The 22,106-nt window shown below is 41.9% G+C and overlaps 2 protein-coding genes across 2 annotated transcripts; one reads left to right on the top strand and one right to left on the bottom strand.

The window, feature by feature from the left end:
• Nucleotides 1-2,640: 2,640 nt before the first annotated feature.
• Nucleotides 2,641-21,587, bottom strand: ctdspl3 (CTD (carboxy-terminal domain, RNA polymerase II, polypeptide A) small phosphatase like 3). Its single transcript, XM_085372944.1, has 11 exons — nt 21,364-21,587; nt 18,978-19,092; nt 18,720-18,863; nt 18,367-18,481; nt 17,835-17,946; nt 7,216-7,302; nt 5,419-5,481; nt 5,193-5,272; nt 4,877-5,003; nt 4,354-4,449; nt 2,641-2,922 (listed from the first exon to the last, which is right to left on the bottom strand). Exons 1-11 carry the CDS (start codon nt 21,493-21,495, stop codon nt 2,857-2,859), a joined length of 1,137 nt encoding a protein of 378 aa, XP_085229070.1. The 5' UTR covers nt 21,496-21,587; the 3' UTR covers nt 2,641-2,856.
• Nucleotides 10,442-12,757, top strand: LOC146617897 (uncharacterized). The gene has a single exon (XM_085372824.1). The coding sequence runs from the start codon at nt 10,442-10,444 to the stop codon at nt 12,755-12,757; it is 2,316 nt and encodes a 771-aa protein (XP_085228950.1).
• Nucleotides 21,588-22,106: the final 519 nt, after the last annotated feature.

A 22,106-nucleotide genomic window follows, 5' to 3' on the forward strand; every position in this document is an offset into this window, starting at 1 on the left:
GGATGAAACAGGGCAACGTTTCACCTGTTCCCATCTCATGATGTGAAACTGAACCAGAGGTGTTCAAGTTAGTTAAAAAGGTCTAAAAAAGCACAGAAGCAGCTTACTGGAACATCTCCTTTATGGCTCTTCATGGACTACTTCAACTCCACTATTGATATCACAAATAATCCTAAGCAGTTATTGTAACACTGTACCTTTTCCTGTATTACAACAGTAAATACAATCTATAAATACATATTCATTTATGACTGTTTTCTACACATATGCATACACACGGACGAATGTTTCCAGCACTTATGAACTCTAAAGCACATAAAATGCACTTACTGGACAAAAGCGTCTGCCAGGTGTGCGTAAAATAACATCAGTCACGCGCCTTTGTCTTCAAAGGCTTCATTAACATCTGCAGATTGAATCTGGAGCATTTTTCTCTGGGTTTTCTTGGCGCACAATCAACTGTGGCGCAGAGCGGGCGCGCACGGCGACGTTTCTCCAAACAAGCGAGGACCTTACCATGTATAGAGATCAATTAGGAGCCACGGGGCTTGAAGGTCTGGAGGAATAAATGTCGGTGGCGGTTATCGGAGCTGGCCTGGATGTGGCGCGTAGGGGGCGGAGAGGGGTATGTGGCTTTAAAACCCGCTGAAAAATAACTTTCCCTTCAGTGTTGAGCCACTCTCTGAAAACAAAAACTTTATACGATGCCTCCTCCACGAAGCTTCTCGGGCTCAGTGTAGCAGCTGCAGGAAACACCTCATTTATTGATAGATAAATAAATCAAATGAGGGGAAAACGCACGCGTGAAAGCTACGCGTAAAGGACGGGTCATTCACAAATCACGAATCGTGTATTTTGTGGCATCCAGCAGCAATTAAAGCGATTCATTTCATTTCACAGACAAACCTGCCTCACTTTGGCGAAACGAAATGCCCAAATGTGCTGATGAGCGGAACAAGAAGCGTTACTCTTATAAATGAACTTACTTTAGTCGGAGGTTGCGGAGTATTTGGGTGAGTTTACTCTCCTCGCAGTTTAAAAAAAACCCTCCGTCCTCGTCTGCCTTTCTTCCCTCCCCCTCCGTTTGCTTTTTGTCTTCCAGGATCCCGAACTTCTGAATCAAATTTCAGGACGGACAAAATACTAGGCTTTTTCCTCCGCCCACACAAGTTTTTTTTTTCCTTCCTGGGTACCATGTCAAACACCATATGGAGCAAATAAAGGCAGAGGAGCGGCAGCAGCAGGAGGAGGAGGAGGAGGAGGAGGAGGCACTTACTTTTAGTTTACCTTCAAATTCAACATGAACAATCACATCCATCACGAACACGAGTGCATCTAAACAGGGCAGTAAATATTTACAATGAAACCAAACCTCGGCGCGCCTCTGATATTCATATACAGGATGAGCGCGTGAACTCCAAGTATATTAATGCTCACTCAGACAGCATCAGCTACTACAGACAACCCGTTTATAGAAAGTCTTTTCACTCAATAATAAGTGATGAACTTTTCAAAATTAAGGTTATAGAGACGTCATTGTGTTTTTGCTGATTTTGTTGGGCTTTTCATTATCAGTCACTCCAACTTCCAACAGTCCACTGATAACTCCTCGGTGGCCTCGGGCGCGACGAACAGACGCCAAACATTTTCGGATTGTGTGTAACTTTACTGCACATGCCCCATTTTCTCTAAACATCTGATTCCTGGAATTTCTCACCAAATAGATAAAGAAAAGCGTTTAACATCTTTGCCCACAAACAATACATAAAAGCCACTGGTGAATGAAGTCTGTGACTCACACATGGATCCTGGGATGCTTAATGTGCTGTCAGTGAATATCAGATTACCAATGGTAATAAAGGAGTGATCTAGGAAAGGTGTGCGCATGCGTTACCATCTTTCCACTTGCCCTTGTGATACTTCCATTTCCTCCTTAACAGGAAGTGATGAGCAGGGTTTGCGCATTAAGTTATTGTGAATAGAAACAAGTTTAAAGCTCTGCTGCAGCGGTGCAGATGTTCAAAGGGTTACAGATACCTGCAGAGGCAGTGCAGAGAGCAGCTGAGATTTTTGAAAATCTATTTATTTCATGCCTGAGAAACAAATCTTTTGAAAATCCTATTACAGGATGTTTCCTTAGAGGAAATTCTCACATCGCTGCTTTTCGCTATGTTGAGGAGCGTTTCCTGGAAACATAAGACTTTCACCCTTGAAAAATAGGGAGACCTGAACGTGGAATGATTGGAATTCAATTTCCATTCAATCACCTCAACTTTATTAATATTTCTTTTTGTCTGACTCTCTTTTAGTTCAGCCTCCTTGAGCCCATGTGTTCTCCAAACATGTAGCTTCCTCCTCTTCCTCACAGTCGTCTGTATGCTCAATGAAAAATTTCAACAACTGAAGATAAGGTGATCATATAAAATAACATAATCTAAATATGAAAATCAAATGACACCTAGGCACGAATGCTTTATTTTCCCCAGTTATTATCAGGGATATTTTATTGTATAAGAAAACATTTTAAAATATACAGATAACAGCTGTAGATTTGCAATATAGTTAATAAATTAAAAAAAAATCAGGACTATAAACAACATATTTTGGATTCTGAGCTGTAAATATATATATACACAGATATGAGTTTATTGCTTGTGTAATCTGTTGAGCGACCAGCAGCATGTCTGAAACACCGCTCTGCTGTCATTTCAAGCCAACGGGAGGACGGGGGAGGGCACACAGGTCCACCACGAACCAACAGTCTGCAGGTTACCTAGGTCCAACTGGCTTCTGCCTTTTCGCCAAAGCAAACATGGGCTGTGAAAGTCACATTAAGCAGTCAAAGTGGGGGGTTTGTCAGTCCTCTGACAGCAGCCTGTGGACGTGATCCTTCCTCTTCTTCAGCACCTCCCGAAAATCCTCCTGAAAAAACACCAGCGAGAGATATTCAGATATTCAGAGTCAATCATGAAACCGGGAGAGGAAAGACATCAGGCAGATGCTTCTGCAGATAACCAGCTGTTTCACTCACAGCTCACTGACCGGGGAATCAGCAACAACCCTAAAAGAAAAGGAAAATCCATTTTCTCTATGACAATCTGAGTCTGTAGCACTTAGCCTGCCCGGCATGCCCAGAATATCTTTTCACTATCTGTCCTCACCAAACCACAAGCACGGTGACGCTGAGCAGCTACACGACAAGGTTATCAACTCAGCGAGCCAGCCCGGGCCTCCCCGCTCCAGCCATCAGCATGTTCACATAAAACAGGACGCGAGCGCAGCATGCGACTCATCCCAAACACGGACAGGTTTATGCAGCAAAGTTTTCAAACAAGGGGCCAAATTATAACGCTGACAATAAAAAAAAACTAAACCCAGAATGGATCCGCCCAATATTACAACATGTATCCCACCATATTCACGTGTCCAGTCTGTGAGGCACAAATGAATGCGAAGCATAAATGAGACTTGTACTAGGGCTAAGTAGAAATGTGCTGTAAGAGAACCACACCAGTTACCGTGCATTCTTACAGCCTCAACTATTAATATAAATCAATCATTGTATTAAATGGTGAAGATTTTCTAGTTTATCGAATGCGAGCATGTGAGAACTCTTTGTTGTACATGATAGATTAATAGTTTATGACCATTATTAACTGCAGCTACATAACAGACAGAAAAAACACACTAGCATGTTTGAATCTCGTGAGATTAAAGACAGACAAACGCTTGCATCTTATCACAGGCACCATCACACATAGACACGATTAAACATTTGTTTAACAAAACCGATGCAAATGAGCTCTGAGTCGATTAAGTGTCCGCCTGCCACACATCTAAACGCCTGTATAGATCGCAGGAAGCAGGCTCACGGACGAGAGGCATTCACTAAAGCTGACGATCAAAGCTACTTATCTGAATTTTATATTCATTTTAAAATCTTTTTTGTTAACTGTAACTCACGTAACAAGGTGAGTGGCCACTTGGCGGCAGCCGAAACAACGCTAGCATACAGTTCGACTTGATGCGGACCTTAAAGCTCAATCCTTTTATTTTGGTTGGCGCTTGTGTCCAGCTGACTACTGTAACTCACACTTTTACTCTCAAAGATCTGCTCTCGTTCTCTCATAATCTCTAAAGTAAACGTGAGGCACTGATAAATGCCATCTGTATGGGTTTGCTGTCCGGTGCAGAGCAGCACCTGCAGAGCAGCGGGGTTTTTCTCTGAAAACAGCCGCCTGCCGGGACCAAAAACAATGATGCTGGTGCAGTGAAGGAGGAAGCACATGTTGTTGCCTCTGAATCCATTTTAAACAAGCGCACAGTAAACACAGAAGATGTAAGCAGACTTACAGCTGCAGACAGTTTCTCCATGTAGGGGATGAGCTTCTGCAACTCTCTGTCATCAGACTCCCCAGACCAGCTCTTGATGGGAATCGTGTTCAACAACTACAAAAAACAAACAAACATGTTATTAAAAGTTAGTAACAGCAACAAAGTGCTGACAGAGCAAAACAAAGTAATTAATTAAGGATGTGTGCGAATAGTCAACAAGATGAATAATCGCCACTACTGTCAGTCGATGCCAGACGTAGTCGTTTAGTCTAATTATTAACATTTTAATTGATGCCCAGTTACCATAAGTTGTTGTGCCATAAATGTTATGCAGCCATCTTCCACCAGATGGAGCTAAAGTCCCAGTATCTAAGCCTGGTCTCATTCTTTATACTGTTACTGTTAGCTCGAAGAATGAGATAGTGGATACAATCGGTGCAATGAGCTTTCTCCGAAGGGTGGACGGGTTAGCACAGGGTGAGAAGTTCAGTCATTCAAGTGGGGCTCAGAGAAAATCAAAGAACACAGCCTTTAAACTTACATTATATGGATATGTGTGGGGTGCATTATCCAGAACCACCGTCTTCTTCAGATCCCTCCCGAGGATGCTGAGATCTTTGATGTAGTGGCCAAGAACACAGGCACAGTCGTCCTGATACAGCCGGTGTCTACCAGAGAAATCACAAGTGAAACTCACATTTACCGTCCTCATTGTATGGCACGGGCAGAATGTTAAAGGGAACATTTGAAGCAGGCCATGTCGAATTTCTGAGCACGCAACACAGCAGCAGTGCGAATCCGCACGTCTCTGCACTCAAGCACCGAGTTTACAAAACACAAGTGGAAGCAGCTCATACCGAAACAGCTTTCTCTGCGGGTCCAGGATGTCCAGGATCTTCTCGGCATATTCCTTCTTCGCACACGTGTAAACGAACAGCTGGAACAGAGCACGCACAGCAGTTGGTACAATTCCACACTTTTAACTGCTCCACGTTAAAGCAGTGACAGAAAAATAATTTGTTTAACGTGTGAATGAGGCTCAAAATAACCAAACTATTTGCTAATCTACACACTGACACACACCTCGTAGATTTTTGCCATGGCCTGCAGGAACTCCTTCACATGTGGTCGCAGCACCATGTATACCTGTTGAGAACAGGGGAAGAATAAGTGGTCAAGTCAGTAACCTCAGATCTGCTCTGCTGACTGAAGCTCATCTTTTAACTCTGTTCCCCATCAAGACATCTGACAACCTTCCAGGTACCCTTTATGACGAGCTTTGACACCTTGGTATATACACACCAATAAAAACGGTTTGACCACCTCTAGAATGGTTTGTCTGCATCAACAGAGGCCACCCTCACCAACTGCTGATGCACACTCAGTCATTTTGTTCTATAAGCCTGAGAAATGACAGAAGCCACTCAGTTCATAAAAGAGCTTTGAGGGTTACACGTAGTAGGCTTTAAGGGGTAAAGAGTCAAGTGCAGTTGTAGAGTCAGCTCCTGGACTCACAGCGTCCCAGATACCAAAATTTGTAGTTTCAGTAAAGATCCAACTGCCTGGTCTAGTCAGATGATTAAGGTTAGGATCATAACTTTTGGCAATTAACTCAAAACCACCAAACATTTCAACTAACTGCACAGGGTTGTGAAATGTGTTGTCTCAGACGCTCTTGGCTCCTACGTTATCTGCGCCCCACTGGGTGCTTATTAAAACCCATTTCACCCTCACCTTTAAACCTCTGCCAGTGTTATGTTCGTGTAATGACAGCTGTGTAGCCTGCCTTGGAATGACATATCATTATTTATAACTAGGGTGACTTCACTGACCCTCCGCAGCATATCATCTTCAGATCCCAGCTAGATAACAAGCTTACAGACAATTTTTAAGTCTGCTCAACCTCGTGAATCCTTTTATCCACAAAGATGCCTTGATGCTGCACTCGATTACAACACTTTGCAGAATAATTTCTTTGTGGGAACAGAAAGAATTTAGACCATTTTAGCCCTCGATGGAAGCTCCCCAGTTGCTCACAAAACAGAAGAGAGGTCAAAGAAATCAAATGCATATTTCAAAATTCATAAAAATGTGTGTGTGTGTGTGTGTGTGTGTGTCTGTCTCTTTTCAGTTTTCCAAAATGGGTTTTTGCACTTCATCAACTGCAGTTTTTAATTTTTAGAGTGAGTGAAAAATGGTTTCACAGATGCTTGCATGCCACACTTTCTACTAGTTTCCTAATTCATGCATCTTGTACGTAAATGAACCACGAAGGAAGTATGAAATAGAGAAGTGCACAATTTCCAAATACAGAAACCCAACCGCATCAAGTTATTAAAAACAAAATCCAATAGGTTATGTGACTTTCAACTGAAATATACATTTCCTTTTGTTTTTAACGACGTTAGGAAAGATAACATAATGTAGAGGTCCCCTGAAAATATTGGCTGTTTGACGATCTGCTGGTATCAGCATTTATAAAAGCAGATTAAAGAGTAAAGACACGAGAAATTATCCATGACTTGTGACAATGCAGTTAAAAAAAAAAGATCAATATTTTTTTTATTATTGCCACATCATGTTAATAAGGACTCCAATAAGCAGGGGTAACAAATATTAGGGAAGCTTCTGTTTCATGTCTCTGAAAGAAAAATAAACCTGCTGATATATCAGTAACATCATCACCAGCTCTGTGATATAATGCACCAACATGTGAGGCACATGTTAAGTTCTCAACAGTGAATCAAAATGAAAGATCTTGTTTGTTGTTAAATAAGTTGCTGTGGTAAACATCTGGTCTGCAGAAGAGAGTACCACAGAGGGTTGTGAAGAGTGGCTTTCAGTGAGGGTTGTGAAGAGTGGCTTTCAGTGAGTGGTCACCTTGTACTGATGGTCCTGGAAAGCTGCATGGAAGGTGTACTCTGCGTCTTCGATCACATTCAGAGAGCTCAACATCAGGGTCTCCTCCTGGAAATAAACACGACCACATGCCTCAGATTACTTAATATTTTAAATATATAACTGACTGCTTTCACAAGGGAGCAAGGTGAAAGTGTCCAGTTTATGATTTTAACCATGTTAAAGCCACAGAAAGTGAATCTTTAACAATAAAATGTAGACCATACTCTATTCTTGCTAAATACAACATCCAAAAGGAATTGCAGATACTTAAAAATCAACTAGAAAATGCATTTTCTGAAGAAATTGCTGTGTGAATGCTGATAGCTGAATGTTTTGAGCTGAAATGAAATAATTGCTTCACTTTATTGGTACAATAAGGTCAAAGACATTATGCTCAAAACTGGTGGTAAAATATCACAGGTTGATCCCACAGTGTTCTATTGGCAGAATGAACAATCTGAGATTACAGGAGTGCTTGCATGTCACGTTGATGATTTCCTTTGGGCTGGTTCAAGTCACTTTGCAACTCATCATTCCTGTACTGAAATCTACCTTAATTGTGGGCCGTGAAGAACATGACAGTTTTTTTATGTTGGTATGGACATTTGTACAGTTAATGATGTAATAGAGGTGCATCAATAACTTTGCATTGACAACCTACAACCGGTTCAGTTACAAGCAGCACGGGCTGTACAGAGGGATGCTTCCTTAAGTGAAACAGAACGGGAGCAACTCGGGTCAAAAATAGGACAGATTTTGTGGGTTGCCAAACAAACGAGACCAGATGTTACGTTTGACACATGCAGCCTGGGATCTAATATCAAAGGTGCAATTGTGCAGTCCATTCATGAAGTGAACAAAGTTATCCATAAACTTAAAGTAGAGAAAGTGACTCTTAAGTTTCAACACTTGGGTAACAGTGAGGATTTGGCATTGGTTGTTTTCAGTGACGCTTCATTTGGCAACCTTCCCGCTGGCGGTACTCAAGGAGGGGCATTAATCATCCTTATGGGTAAAGGAGGAAAGTTTTGTCCTCTCTTTTGGCAGTCTAAAAAATAAAAAAAAATATCAGACGTGTGGTCAGAAGTACACTGGCAGGAGAAACTCTTGCCATGTCAGATGGAATAGACCATAGGTGTCAAACTCTGGCCCGCGAAGCCATACCAAATTACTATTAGAGCTGGCCTACTGGTATTATACAGCTAATATATATATTGTTTAGTATTAAGCTTTGCTTGTTCCATATTCAGTTTTTCAGCAAAATGTGTTTGAGTCCATAAGAAAAGATTCATTCTTATATCTGGAGGAATAAATGTATTTCAGTAAATATTAACGTTAGCCCGCGACTTTGTTCCAGTTTTGAATTTTGGCCCACTGTGTATTTGAGTTTGACACCCCTGGAATAGACAGTGCTGTCTTCCTGGCAACACTTTTTTCTGAGCTTAAAACTGGTAACACTGGTCTGAATGCTCTTCTGTTGATCTGTGTGCCTGACAATCATTCCTTGTTTGATGCACTCAAGTCCACTAAGCAGGTTACAGAGAAGAGACTGGGGCTGGAAATGAGCAGCATTAAAGAGCTCATACAATCCATTAAAATCAGACAGATTGGTTGGTCAGATTTCAAATCCCAACTTGCTGATTGTCTGAAAAAAAAAAAAAAAGGGAGTTTTATCCAGAACCCTTCTAAAAGCACTAGATGAAGGACTCTGGATACTGTGATCCTTTGTTTACGAAGTTTTCTTTGCATTAAAATGCACTCTTGTTTATTGTGTGCAGTGATAGTACGCTTTGAGTAAAGCAAAGCACATTGAAATGTTTCCTGAATGTTCTATAATGTTGACAATGTTTTTTTGTTTTGTTTACATATATATGTATACAAATGTTTAAAAGGGATATTTATACTTTTATTTTTAAAAAAGAAAGAGGGAGATTGTTAACTTGTCATTTTCTGTTATATCGCGAGAGTACTGTTGCCTGCGGTGGGTTGTTCTTATTGTGGGTGAGCGGAAAAACAAGACGTAAGGAATAAAGTGCTTGAAGTGAGACTACGACGTTGTGTATTTTGACTTTACAATATTCATTTATTCACCATATCACTGAAATGTGGGAGAATCCACTGCAGAAAGATCAATGCTTTAAGTTTTAATGATCCAGTCAGAAAAGATGATTCTAAAAGTCATCAACTGACTCCAAAAGCCCAGATCTGAACCACCTGTCTGCTGAAAACAAATGCACCAATCAAACAGAATCCTGAATTTCATGGGCCAATCGGAATGCTTGATCTAGTTGTCCAGGACTAACTACTGACACACTATTACTCTGTGGCAAAACCCTGTCAAATCTGCCTCGGTGCACCTGTTGAACAACTGCTTCTAAATCCAAGACCCTAACTCCCATCAAAATCATTTTCAAATGGTGACGATCCCGAGGACCTGTTCTATACAACAGTGTGTTCTTCATGTTCCTGCTGTCAAAACTTTGGCCGCAGGAGCAATTTAAAAAGTGGGGTCTTTCCTGCTGTTGAGACAAACTCCTGTCTGAAAATATAATGTATTTCTATGGGTCGGTTAGAGGATTATCCCTCCACTTGGATCCACACAGTTTAAAAACGTTTACATCTGTGAGCTTTGAAAGACATGCTGTTGGAAAGACAACAACGATGGCTACGTGAGGATAAAATGATGGCTGTAGAGCAAACACTGTGCACACAGCAGCAGTCGAAACACATACACACACACACGCTTACCAGCATTCACACTAATAAAGAATAACAGTGTTGTCATTGTTGATTTTGTGTCTTCACCCTGAGTCCATCTCCTGCCAAGCTGCACCTGTGATTCTGCGGCTGCTCACTGATGATGAGCTGACCGATAAGTAAATCTTATCCTGGATCTTATCCTCTGCATCCTTACCCTATCACCTCTGCGTCCCATAGGGCGCCAGCCTGCCCTGTTGAAACACTATTTTTTTTTCAGTGTTTCAACTGAAAAAAATAGAATGCCTTTGATCCAAAATAGAATGCCGTTGATCCTTTGTTATGTCATAATCTTGCTGAGAGGCAAAGCCTACAAATAGGGGCTTTGCTCTGTTAAACTTCAGTGCTTAACGGACGTAGACCTGACAGCAACCAAAAACCTTTTGGAAAGTTTTGAGAGAATTTCACGTTTCTCAGCAATTCACCGATCAAGCCGACACATTCCACCATGTCAGCTAACCCATCCTTCAGCTCAGATGAGCTTGAAATAGTTAAAGGGAGCATTTTGGGAAACCACTACAAGGTAGAGGGTTTCCTCGGAGAAGGGGGCTTTGGTATTGTAGCCAAATGCCGCGATACCAAAACCAACAGAGCTGTGGCTATTAAAGTCAACAGGAACCACCCTGATACTCTGCAACAGGCAAAACTGGAAATTTTCATCCTGGAGCAGCTGAGAAGGTTGGATCCAGATGCCGCCAACATAGTTAAATGGAATGGCTTTTTCCATGACGGAGAGCGGGTCTGCTTAAACTTTGAAATCCTTGATCAATGCCTGTGGGACTACATACGGGACCGGAAAAACCAGGGTCTCCCCATAAGCGAAGTCAGGCCAATTTTACATCAACTCACAAATGCCCTGTCACACCTGGGCTCTGTGGGAATAGTGCACGCTGACCTCAAATCTAGAAACATCATGGTTGTTAACCGCCATGAGTCTCCCATCAAAGTCAAACTTATAGACTTTGGCCTCGCATGTCCTGCGTCTGCAGTAATGCCTGGTGACCGTGTGGGGACGGTTGGTTATAGTGCACCTGAGGTTATGCTTGGCATTCCTTATAATGAAGCAGCTGACATGTGGTCTTTGGGGCTGGTAGCTGTGGAGCTTGGTACAGGGGTGCCACTCTACCCTGGGAGAAATTATTATGATGTTTTGAAATTCATCATACAGACCCAGGGACAGCCACCAGATCATGTTCTGGACTCTGGCGTGTACACTGAAGACTATTTCATTGAAGACAACTACAACCAACAGCGCTGGACATTTAAGACTGACAAACAATTTCAGTGCGAGACAGGATATGAGTCCCTGGAGACTCGATACATGAAACTTACGCGTCTTGATGACCTCGAACAAGTAATGGTGTTTGGACGAGGACCTGAAAATGGCCAACGTTTATTTGTCAGCTTAATTAAAGGGATGTTGGCCTTGGATGCAAACCAACGGATAACACCCTCGGAGGTTCTCCGGCATCCCTTTTTCAACCGTAAGAGTTCCCCTTGCACTAACATGAGTGTTGAACGACCACAAAACCCTGTGGTCTTTCAGCACCCTTCAAACTTGGAAAGCAAGAGATCACAGAAAATCAACTGCAGTTTCCGAAACTCGGTTGAATTTTCTCAGCAAGTATGCGTCCACACGTCAGCCAGCTCATCCTTCAACTCAGGTGAGCTTGAAATAGTTGAAGGGAGCATTTTGGGAAACCGCTACAAGGTAGAGGCTTTCCTCGGAGAAGGGGGCTTTGGTATTGTAGCCAAATGTCGCGATACCAAAACCAACCGTGCTGTGGCTATTAAAGTCAACAGGAACCGGCCTGATATTCTGCAACAGGCAAAACTGGAAATTTTCATCCTGGAGCAGCTGAGAAGGTTGGATCCAGATGCCGCCAACATAGTTAAATGGAACGGCTTTTTCCATGACGGAGAGCGGGTCTGCTTAAACTTTGAACTCCTTGATCAATGCCTGTGGGACTACATACGGGACCGGAAAAACCAGGGTCTCCCCATAAGCGAAGTCAGGCCAATTTTACATCAACTCACAAATGCCCTGTCACACCTAGGTTCTGTGGGAATAGTGCACGCTGACCTCAAACCTGGAAACATCGTGGTTGTTAACCGCCATGAGTCTCCAGTCAAAGTCAGACTTATAGACTTTGGCCTCGCATGTCCTGTGTCTGCAGTGAATCCTAGTGATTGTGTGGGGACGGTTGGTTATAGTGCACCTGAGGTTATGCTTGGCATTCCTTATAATGAAGCAGCTGACATGTGGTCTTTGGGGCTGGTAGCTGTGGAGCTTGGTACAGGGGTGCCACTCTACCCTGGAAATGGAGAATATGATGTTTTGAAATTCATCATAGAGACCCAGGGACAGCCACCAGATCATGTTCTGGACTCTGGCGTGTACACTGAAGACTATTTCATTGAAGACAACTACAACCAACAGCGCTGGACATTTAAGACTGACAAACAATTTCAGTGCGAGACAGGATATGAGTCCCTGGAGACTCGATACATAAAACTTGCGCGTCTTGATGACCTCGAACAAGTAATGGTGTTTGGACGAGGACCTGAAAATGGCCAACGTTTATTTGTCAGCTTAATTAAAGGGATGTTGGCCTTGGATGCACACCAGCGGATAACACCCTCGGAGGTTCTCCGGCATCCCTTTTTCAACCCTGGCCTCTCTAAGAGGTTCCCATGCATTGACATTGAAAGACCATACAGAATCAATCTACAGCATGGCTTCCTCCACCTTGGACAAAAGTGACAAAAACACAAACTGGGGTTGGAAAAGGATATTAACAGCACTGGAAAAATTCATTAAGCTGCTCCAATAATGATCACTTTGGTTTTTTGTTTTTTTTTTTTAATTTTCACTCCCCCCACCCCAACCAGTCGCGGCAGATGGCTGTCCCTTCCTGAGCCTGGTTCTGTCGAAGGTTTCTTCCTTTTAGAGGGGAGTTTTTCCTTCCCACTGTTGCCAAATGCTTGCTCATAGGGAATCGTCTGATTGTTGGGGTGGCCAAAACTCTAGGGGAACTAGCAATTCTTGTGAAAATTAAAAAAAAAAAAAAAAGCCTACCAATATTCAAAGCAGAGCAGCGGACACCTTACCATCACATCAGTCCTTCAATCAGACCAAAAACACCATGTTAACAGAAATAAATTCAATAAAAATTGGAAATAAATAAATTGCCTAATAATTGTTGTTTTTGATTGTTTATAAATATATAGTGCTACCCTTCAGCCTCCTAGTAGACATACCTGTGTTATAAATGTGAAACTCCTCTGATTTTCAAAAAAGTTGGCCTCTGACCTTGAAGTCAAGGTCACTGAGATTTGAGCTTCACAGAGATTTTCAGCAGATGCAACCATGGTATTGATTTGAAAATTCGACACAATCACAAACTTGGGTGTCCACAGCGCCTCGCCATATACCAAAGATTAAGAGGTGGGTTTTTTTTAGGTTTTTTGTAAAGATTACAACATACAAATAACAAAAAATGCCAACGCTATTGTCATTTTTGACAACGCTATTTTGATGTTGTCTAATGTAGTGAAAAAAAGCGAATAAATAAAATAAATATATATTACATACATATATATATACTAGGGGTGCAACGATATTCGTATCGATATTGAACCGTTCGATACAGTGCTTTCGGTTCGGTACGCATATGTATCGAACAATACCACATTTGTAATTTATTTTATCAACTTTCCTTCTGACGATGCTGTCTGTGTTGAGCGCTCAGTGAATCTGCGTTCGACTACTCCGCCTAGGCTGCACTGTCGAGCGCAGATCCACTGAGCGCTCAACACAGACAGCATAGTCAGGAGGAAGAGCGCAGGGCAAGCTAGCGAGACAGAAGTTAAGCTCTCCTTGCAAGATGGACCTCCCCCACTCTCATTCAGATCTGGCGTTTGGAATTATTTTGGTTTTCATGTGACGTATGACCCTGAAGGTAAGCGAGTCATGGACTAAAGTAAAACAGTATGTTGGATGTGCCATGCAATGCTTAATTACATTGGTGTGAACTAGTGTGTTAGCGCAGTTAGCTCGTTAACGTGTTGGCCGTCTAGCCCCATGCACGGGGCGATCGGCGGTAGCTCGTTAACGGAGATTTGCCGTGTTGTGGCGTTAAGGTCATTTCAACGAGATTAACCTGAAAGCACTAGTGGGAACACAACGAATATGACTGCACATTTACGCCGACATCATCCTAGTGCAAAGACAAAAACAACAAGCATGCTACTAACTTTAGCCGAGTCATTTAGACAGCTGTTAGCACGTGATTCTCCTTATGCTGCTGAGAATATAGCCCAGAAGAAGCGGATAGTATAGCTTTTATTTTGGAAAGAGACATTTCTCTGTAATAAACTCTCTTTTCCAAAGATGAGTGATTCCTCAATCAGATACAGGGCTTGCAAAATCGCTAGCCCGACGTCCCGGAGCTAGCGATCTTTCCAGTCGGGCTACAAAAATCTCTGCCCTGCCCGTCGGGCTATTGTAGGAAAAATATATGTCAATGCTTTTGCATTCTTTCAGAAATGTAGCTGGGTAATTATGTCATTGGCATCGGTGAGCCACTGTCAATATGTGACATATTAAAATCGCGTTTGAATTTGCGCTTGTTTTTTTGCTTTCACTTTGCAATGACAGCACTGATCTGTGAGTGATGATAATTTGTGCACCAATTCCTCTGACATCGTCTTATTAATCGTTAGCTTACTATGCAAACATGACAAGTGAAATCTCCCGCAGCAAGCTTAAACATGTGAGAGGTTGATCGCGCAGAGAATCGCTGAGCTTATGTGAGTCCGTGTGTAAAAGTAGCAGTATATATATTTTAGTTCTGCTGAGCCAAATAAGACAGGTCGGGGTGAAGAAAAAAAAAATATATATATATATATATATATATATATATATATATATATATACACACACATATACATAATGGGGTCAGCGAACAGAATGAAGGAAGAAAGTCATTGTTACATGACAATGGTGTGAAAAAACACATTTCTATTTTTTTTTGTATGTTTGTCACACTTAAACGTTTCAGATCATCAAACAATTATTATTTTTTTTAATGTATAGTTAGCATAAGATTAGCACAGTGAAACTGGAGGATGAACGCTAACTTTTTTTCCCCACTCAAAGTTAGAGCAGCTGCGAGAGAATTCAAGATTAATGAATCAATGGTACGAAAAAGAGGAAGCAAGAAGAATGAGTTGAGTAAAGTTTGACTTATCTGACTGTTTTGTTTCGCTTAATGCGCCTTATGTATGAAAACAGGCCCGTTATTGACAGTCAGCCTTGTGGCCCGAAAAATATGGTATGCGGCACTGAGTGTGCAACAGAAGCAGCAACGTCCAGAAGAAGAGGAATCTAACGGTGATTGAATGGTTTTTCTAAGTTGAACAGTGTTGAAGGAGATAGATGGCAAAAAAAACGTATAGAATAGATAATAAAATATTATAATAAGATTTGAATAACAATACTGTGAATGCTTACCAGCATTCACACTAATAAGCAAAATAAGCAAACTATTCCTGACCTTGAAAATATAATTAACACACAAAAAAACTCAGTAAATATTGTTTGTGATTTTTCTTTAAGATGTCCTCAGTTCGTGTTCCACAGTTGACATCCATGGCTGTATCCCAATTCAGGGTCTGCAGCCTTAAAGTACGCAGTTTTGACGGTCCACAAGGGTCGCGTACTCAAAGACCGCTAAGGCCTTAAGTGCGAGGCTTGTGAAATGGGACGGTCTAGCCTCCGTCGCGCTGCCCAGGTTGCCTAGCAACCATGATACTGGAAACGTTTCATACAGGATTGTTTGACAGAAATGAAGGAGAAAATCTTTTGTTCATTTGTTTGTTTTTTTCTACATGAGCTTTGATTTGATAAGTATCTGAGGCTGAGACCACAGGACTGTAAAACATGACTGTTGGGCTTCATTTCTGTACTGAACAGTCATTTTAAGATTAGCTAGTAAATAACAATTAGCTAATGTTGTTCATGAGACTAAAGTCATCTCATGTTGGTAATGTAAATATAATATGGCCAATATTAAAGTTATTATTTCAATCATTATTAGTTATTATAGCAGTGAATGAACTCTGTTTCAAATACTGAGATTCAAGCTGCATTTATTTATATTTCCTGTCACCTTAAATCTTCATTTAAAGACAGGTTCCTTTGACACTGTACATATAAATGTATTATATATAAGAGACAAATATATGTTCTTTCAATATGTTGGCATTACTAAATTTGTCTCAGTGCTTACTTTAAATATCCATGAAATTATCACATTCTCTGTAAGATTAACGTCAACTATTGAACAGCGTATATTTTAAAGTAAAGTCTTTAAAACCACGTTAGTACAAACATCAGTAATGTCACATAACTTTGCCGACATGTGGCCAACAGTAATGTTTTAATGTTCTTCGTCATTAAACATTTGCACATAAATAAGTGACATAATATTCAGTACTTTTAAAAGTTTACTCTTCGGCCCCCCCTCTTCCACCGTCTTTTTTCGGCAAAATTATCCACACCCACCGCCTCGCTATGCATTCTGGGATATTTTGGGCCACAAAGTCTACACCGCCACATCCTTAAAATTCAGGGAAATGAAGGACACATTTGAGGGCCGCATTTCAAGCAGCCTTTGAATTTGGACAGCCTTCGTCGCTGTGACATAATCGGCATTAAAATGCGGCCTTTAAGGCTGCAGACCCTGAATTGGGATACAGCCCATGTGTCCGAGCTGCATATGTGTAGGGATGGGTATCGTTTAGGTTTTATCCGATACCGGTGCCAAACCGGTACTTTTGAAACAGTGCCGGTGCTTAAACGGCGCTCGAACCGGTGCTTAAAGAATGGAGAACACAAAATTGGTCCAAAAACTTCTCATGTTCAGCTGTTTTTTTGTAAAAAGATAACAATGTTAGCCTTTTCTGCAGCTACAGGGCATATATGGTATCACTCTTGGCTGGAAGCAGTGCTTAATCAATGGAACAAACACAAACTTTGTCCAAAACCTCTCATGTTTAACTGTTTTCCACTTTTTCTTTGTCATTTTAGCCTTTTTGGCCAGGGTGAAGGGAGTATCTGCCATCAAACAAGAAGACAGCCGGATGTAGCTATGATGATGTTTGCTAGTTCACCTTACATGCATTAATGTAATAACGTGGTTAGCCTACTCAACGTAAATTACACACGAACAACATTAAGCTACTCACGCAGAGAAGAACGGCTGCTGCTGCATCATCATCCTCATCATTTCTGCTACACTGGCAGGGCTAGGGGCCAGGACTCTCCTCTTCGGGTTTTTGGGGGATATTGCTAACTCCGGGTCCGATAACAGGCGCCACACCCGCAGTAGATGTGCTCGGTGTGAGGTCTCGCAGCAAGCTATCAAATACGGCGCATTTTTCGGCTTTTAAAAAAACGCTATGCGTCGCCAGGTGTTTCATCGGATTTGAGGTATTACATCCTTTGCACAGTATCACCTTAAAGCACTTGTTGCTGCTGAGTTTGCATATTTTGCTGTGAAGTACAGCCAGACTTTTGACCGCTTCGCCCTGGGCATTTTTAATCTGTAGCTCTGCTCTAAAAGAACGTACGTACCTGGACCCGCCTACTATCCTCGGAAACGTAAAATGATTGGCTAGAATCTAAAGTGTATCACAGCTCAGGGAAAAAAAGCACCGAAATAAAGCACCGAAATGTGCGCTGCTTTTCGGTCTGGTTACTACCGTTTATGTCAGAACCGGTACCCATCCCTACATATGTGTGCAGCGAGCAGGAGGCCAGGGAGGATAAAACTCACCAGATCGACCACCAGCGTTCCCTCTGGGGTGCTTCTGGTCTTCGGGGGAATATCTAGAAGAGCAGGTCTAGAATGCTGGGACCGCGACGGCATGTTCTTGATGAACGTAAAGCTGCAGATGAAAATGATGCTCAGCAACAGAAACTTTCAAACAAAACTTTGTGTCGTTTCTCAAATAGCTAAGTTACCAAACCCATATCCACTGCCGGAGGTTTCTTCCTGTTAAAAGGGAGTTTTTCCTTCCCACTGTCGCCAAAATGCTTGCTCATAGGGGGTCATATGATTGTTGTGTTTTTCTCTGTATCTATTATTGTACGATCTACTGTACAATATAAAGCGCCTGGAGGTGACTGCTGTTGTGATTTGGCGCTATATAAATAAAATTGAATTGCCGACATGATGTTACTGAAGAACTAGAAAAATATATTTTTGGATTTTGTAAACTGATTTTGAATACTTCCTTTAAAATAATCTATGAGATGAAGTTACATCATGGTCTTCTCCTGTGACTGTATGTAGAAAAACAACTTACGGATCAAAGATGTCATCGTCCTCGTCTCCACCCAGAAGGTCAATGGAGCCACAACCGAACACACCGTGTTCTGGGCTCATCAGTACACTGGTCCCCGTTCCTGCGTACTTCAAATCTGAATAGAAAACACACACACACACACACACACAGACTGTAAGTACCAAGTCTGACTTTATGACATCACATAAGACTTATATAGTTGACTCCCAACCAAGTAGTTTAAGCAGGTCAGCTTGTTCAAGGTGGAGTTTATCACATGGATCACAAAGCTGCATTCAGTTGTATGGTGATGTCTCTCAATGAGAGACTTTTGTTACATGTAAACAAGTTTCAAATGGATGACTGGTACTCACTTTCTTTGCTGGGTGTGAGGAAACGCACAATGGGTGAGTAGATGTTTCTAGCTGTTGTCGCGTTACGCGGAGTCACAGGGTCGATCTCTGACAGTATGCGCTCGTGGTGCATGATGGGACGGACTGGAGTCTTGAAGGTCAAATCTAGACAGTAAAATGAGAGTCATTCAGAAAACACAACAGAAAACGATGAGCTTTTCAACTAACAGGTAGTGTAACTGTGCTTTAAAGCAGAATCAGCCGATGGCGCTAAAATACCTGATTCTTGGTCATTCACAGCAATAGCCCTCTTTCTCGCCCGGCCACGAGGCAGCGGTCGCCTCACCATAGTGGGAACTTCATCCTCTGAGTCTTTATTCACAGTCTCTTCATCCTACACAATAAAAACAAGAAGAAGAAAAAAACCCACCTTCATTATTACCCCTAAGGTCCATTTAAAACAGCGTAATAGTGCATTACTTCAGGATGTCTCAATCAGTATTCCACGTTTATAAAAAAATTCTGTTAGAGAAGACCCAAAAGCAGCTGCACTTCCAGAATAACCTGGACCAGAAGATGCTCCTGACCTTCTACCGCTCCTCGATGGAGAGCAAGCTTTCCTACTGCCTGGGTGTTTGGTACGCAGGGGCCACGACTGAGAACAGGAAGGCCTTCAGGTCAATCAGGTCCTACACCTCACAAACACCATCCCCCCACCAATCTGTGCCACGGTCTGAGTAATCCCCATCACTCAGGCCTCACATACGGATATACTCAGACCAACCCCTTTGCACTGCTTCCAAGCACTTTGTTCTTCAATGTGTCCCCTTCTCTTGTTTTGCTGACATGCCTCTAGCGTGTGTGTGTGTGTGTGTGTGTGTGTATATATTCCAATTACTTCCACGGGAACACCTAGGCATGCAAATTGTTTCAACAAACGCATAGTGCACAGAGGTCGCCAATTTTCAGCAGAGTCAATCATTACAGACCTCCAAACTGTGGAATTTACATTAGTTCAAAAACAGCGTGTAGAGAGCTCCATAGAATGGGTTTCCATGGCCAGCAGCTGCATCCAAGTCTTACATCACCAAGGACAATGGGGCTTTGGAGTTCACGCCGCAATGCATTGTGGGAGCGCGGCACCATTTTAGTAGGCCACGAATCAAAACAAACACACTGTGTTGGAAGGAAGATTGCTATGAACCATACTTAAAAGCAGCTCAAAAGAAAGAGGACGTTATAGAGACAGATTGTGTCCAGATGCAAAGAGACGGTACTTGCAAAAAATTGCGCGCATTGGAAATGTGGACCCGTATGAAATACGGCAGTGGAGTAGAAACCCTGAAGACCAACCGCCATTTATTCTCGTACCTTGTCTGAGGAGTCAGCACATATAGGGCGAACCAATTTCGCAATTATAAATCTCTGGAGGCACACACCCAATTCACCTAGGATGGATACAAGATTTGGCTATTTTTAAGCCTTCACATAGTGAATACGCCGTCATTCAAACGCCGTCATTAAAGGTAAGTCAGCTTGTATTTTGGTGACCACACAGTTTCACAGCTATTTACAGTACAATTGTAATATGGTTATAAACCTTTCTTCAAGCAGCAGTTTGCCCCATATTTCAACCTGAGTATCAAGTTGATTTAACCAACAACCAAAGTCACCACATATGTTGCCCTGAATAGGATTCTGTTCTGCATGGCCTCTATCCACACTAGTCTAATGGGTCTAAACAGGAAGACGTGTCCTGGTGACCTACTTTACTGCGACCCTCTTCCACATGCAACTGGGATCTTTAATCCTTGTTGGCATCAATCCTCTTGGAATCCAGTGTTGTGATGTGATTAACGCTGCCTAGTATGTATGCTTCTTCTTTGAGATGTTCTCAAGTTTCTCTTATGGGTGAAAAGACCCTCAATTTTAAGGTAAAGGATTAAACTTGAAACCAAAGTTAACTCACTGTTTCATTTTAGTAATTTAAAGCAACACACAACAATACGACTCGGTGTAGAGGTTAAAAGAAAAGAATACAAAAAAATAATACTAATGATAGTTTCATTGATTGATTGATTTACTTAAAGACAGCAGCTACTAAGAATGAATTGGATCTGTATGAACAACATTGTTTTCCTTTGTTCTTTTCGACACCCAGTGAATGATCTACAGTTTAAATCTACAATGCAAACAGTGGTTAGTCACAGTCATGTCTGCCAATCCAACACGTTTTAAAATCTAAACTTGAAGTCATAAAGCTTAATCAGTAGCTCGAGGTTTTAACAGTAGCTTATATTTACAACCACGATGGTTTATTTTCAGGTCTAAATTGGAAACTATATCCCTACCAACCCTCCTTGCTGTATTTAACCTACCAATTAAAATTAACCAAAAAAAATTACTTAAATAGGTCCAGACAGATCCAGATAGAACTAGAGAACTGTGGCAAATGCCACCTACCATCGAGAAGGTGCTAATGTTAGCAACTCTGTTAGCTGTTTTGTTATGAGAACGCTAGTAGCTAGCTAACTAGCCTAGCATCCTAACAAAGGGACGATATTCAACATCCAGCTCTGTATGCTACCATAATGTTTACCTGTTCCACCAACATTAATAACAGCACTATCACCATAGAGAAATAACCCGACAAACAATAAATTACCTTGCTTTGAAGCGGACTTTCAATCTCCGACCCCGACAGGCGCGATCGACTCCTTTTTCCGTTAGACCGTCGACGGGAGCGCCTCGGTGTCTCTGGACAAACAGCAACAGTTTTCTGAGACCTAAGTCTCATTTTTTTTCTTTACGTGGGGGTTTGTTATCATCTAAACGTAACACTTGCCACCGTAACGAAGATAATCGCTCTCAATCCGACGCTTCGCTGTTCAAGCACCAAACAGAACCTAGAAGTAGCTCCGCCCCCACTCGCTGAATCAGCGCGTTCGTTTGAATCTACCGGGCTCCGATAGGTTTAGCACCGCGGAGACGCTTATTGGGCGGTGCTTTGTAAAAAAGCCAGCGTCAACGTGATACGCCCGTCACGTTGCCCTCACTCCCACCCCCCTTTGAATTTTATATGCAAAGAACCTCTGGGTGAGCACGATTATTAAAGAGCAAAGAGGCAATTTCTGCAACAGCATACCTTACTTTTTTTTAAAACTGCATAATTTAATATACACGGTGAACTTAAAATGAGGCATTTAAGATGTAGAATTCAGACTTTAATTCAATTTTATTTACATAAATGGCAACAACAGTGGCCTCAAGATGCTTTAGGGCAAAGACCCTACAAAAGAAAACCCCAACAACCATACCCCATGTTTCTAAGACTCTTAGGGCCCAGTAAGAAATTAAAGGCCACAATGATACAGTCAATGGGAAGCATGTGTAATGTGAATATAAATG

This window comes from Diplotaxodon limnothrissa, linkage group LG15 (genome assembly GCF_057381915.1).
Source record: "Diplotaxodon limnothrissa isolate DT_005_m linkage group LG15, D_limnothrissa_male_GT1.1, whole genome shotgun sequence".
Taxonomy (NCBI): Eukaryota; Metazoa; Chordata; class Actinopteri; order Cichliformes; family Cichlidae; genus Diplotaxodon; species Diplotaxodon limnothrissa.

What these genes read in the sequence shown, in the direction of transcription:
- ctdspl3 (XM_085372944.1), bottom strand. Translation starts at nt 21,495, where the DNA reads ATGAGACTTAGGTCTCAGAAAACTGTTGCTGTTTGTCCAGAGACACCG. An exon ending in CCATGGCAAAAATCTACGAG is followed by an intron (nt 5,273 to 5,418) that starts GTGTGTGTCAGT and finishes GCTCTGTTCCAG; the next exon opens with CTGTTCGTTTACACGTGTGC. An exon ending in CCGCAGAGAAAGCTGTTTCG is followed by an intron (nt 5,004 to 5,192) that starts GTATGAGCTGCT and finishes TTTCTCTGGTAG; the next exon opens with ACACCGGCTGTATCAGGACG.
- LOC146617897 (XM_085372824.1), top strand. Translation starts at nt 10,442, where the DNA reads ATGTCAGCTAACCCATCCTTCAGCTCAGATGAGCTTGAAATAGTTAAA.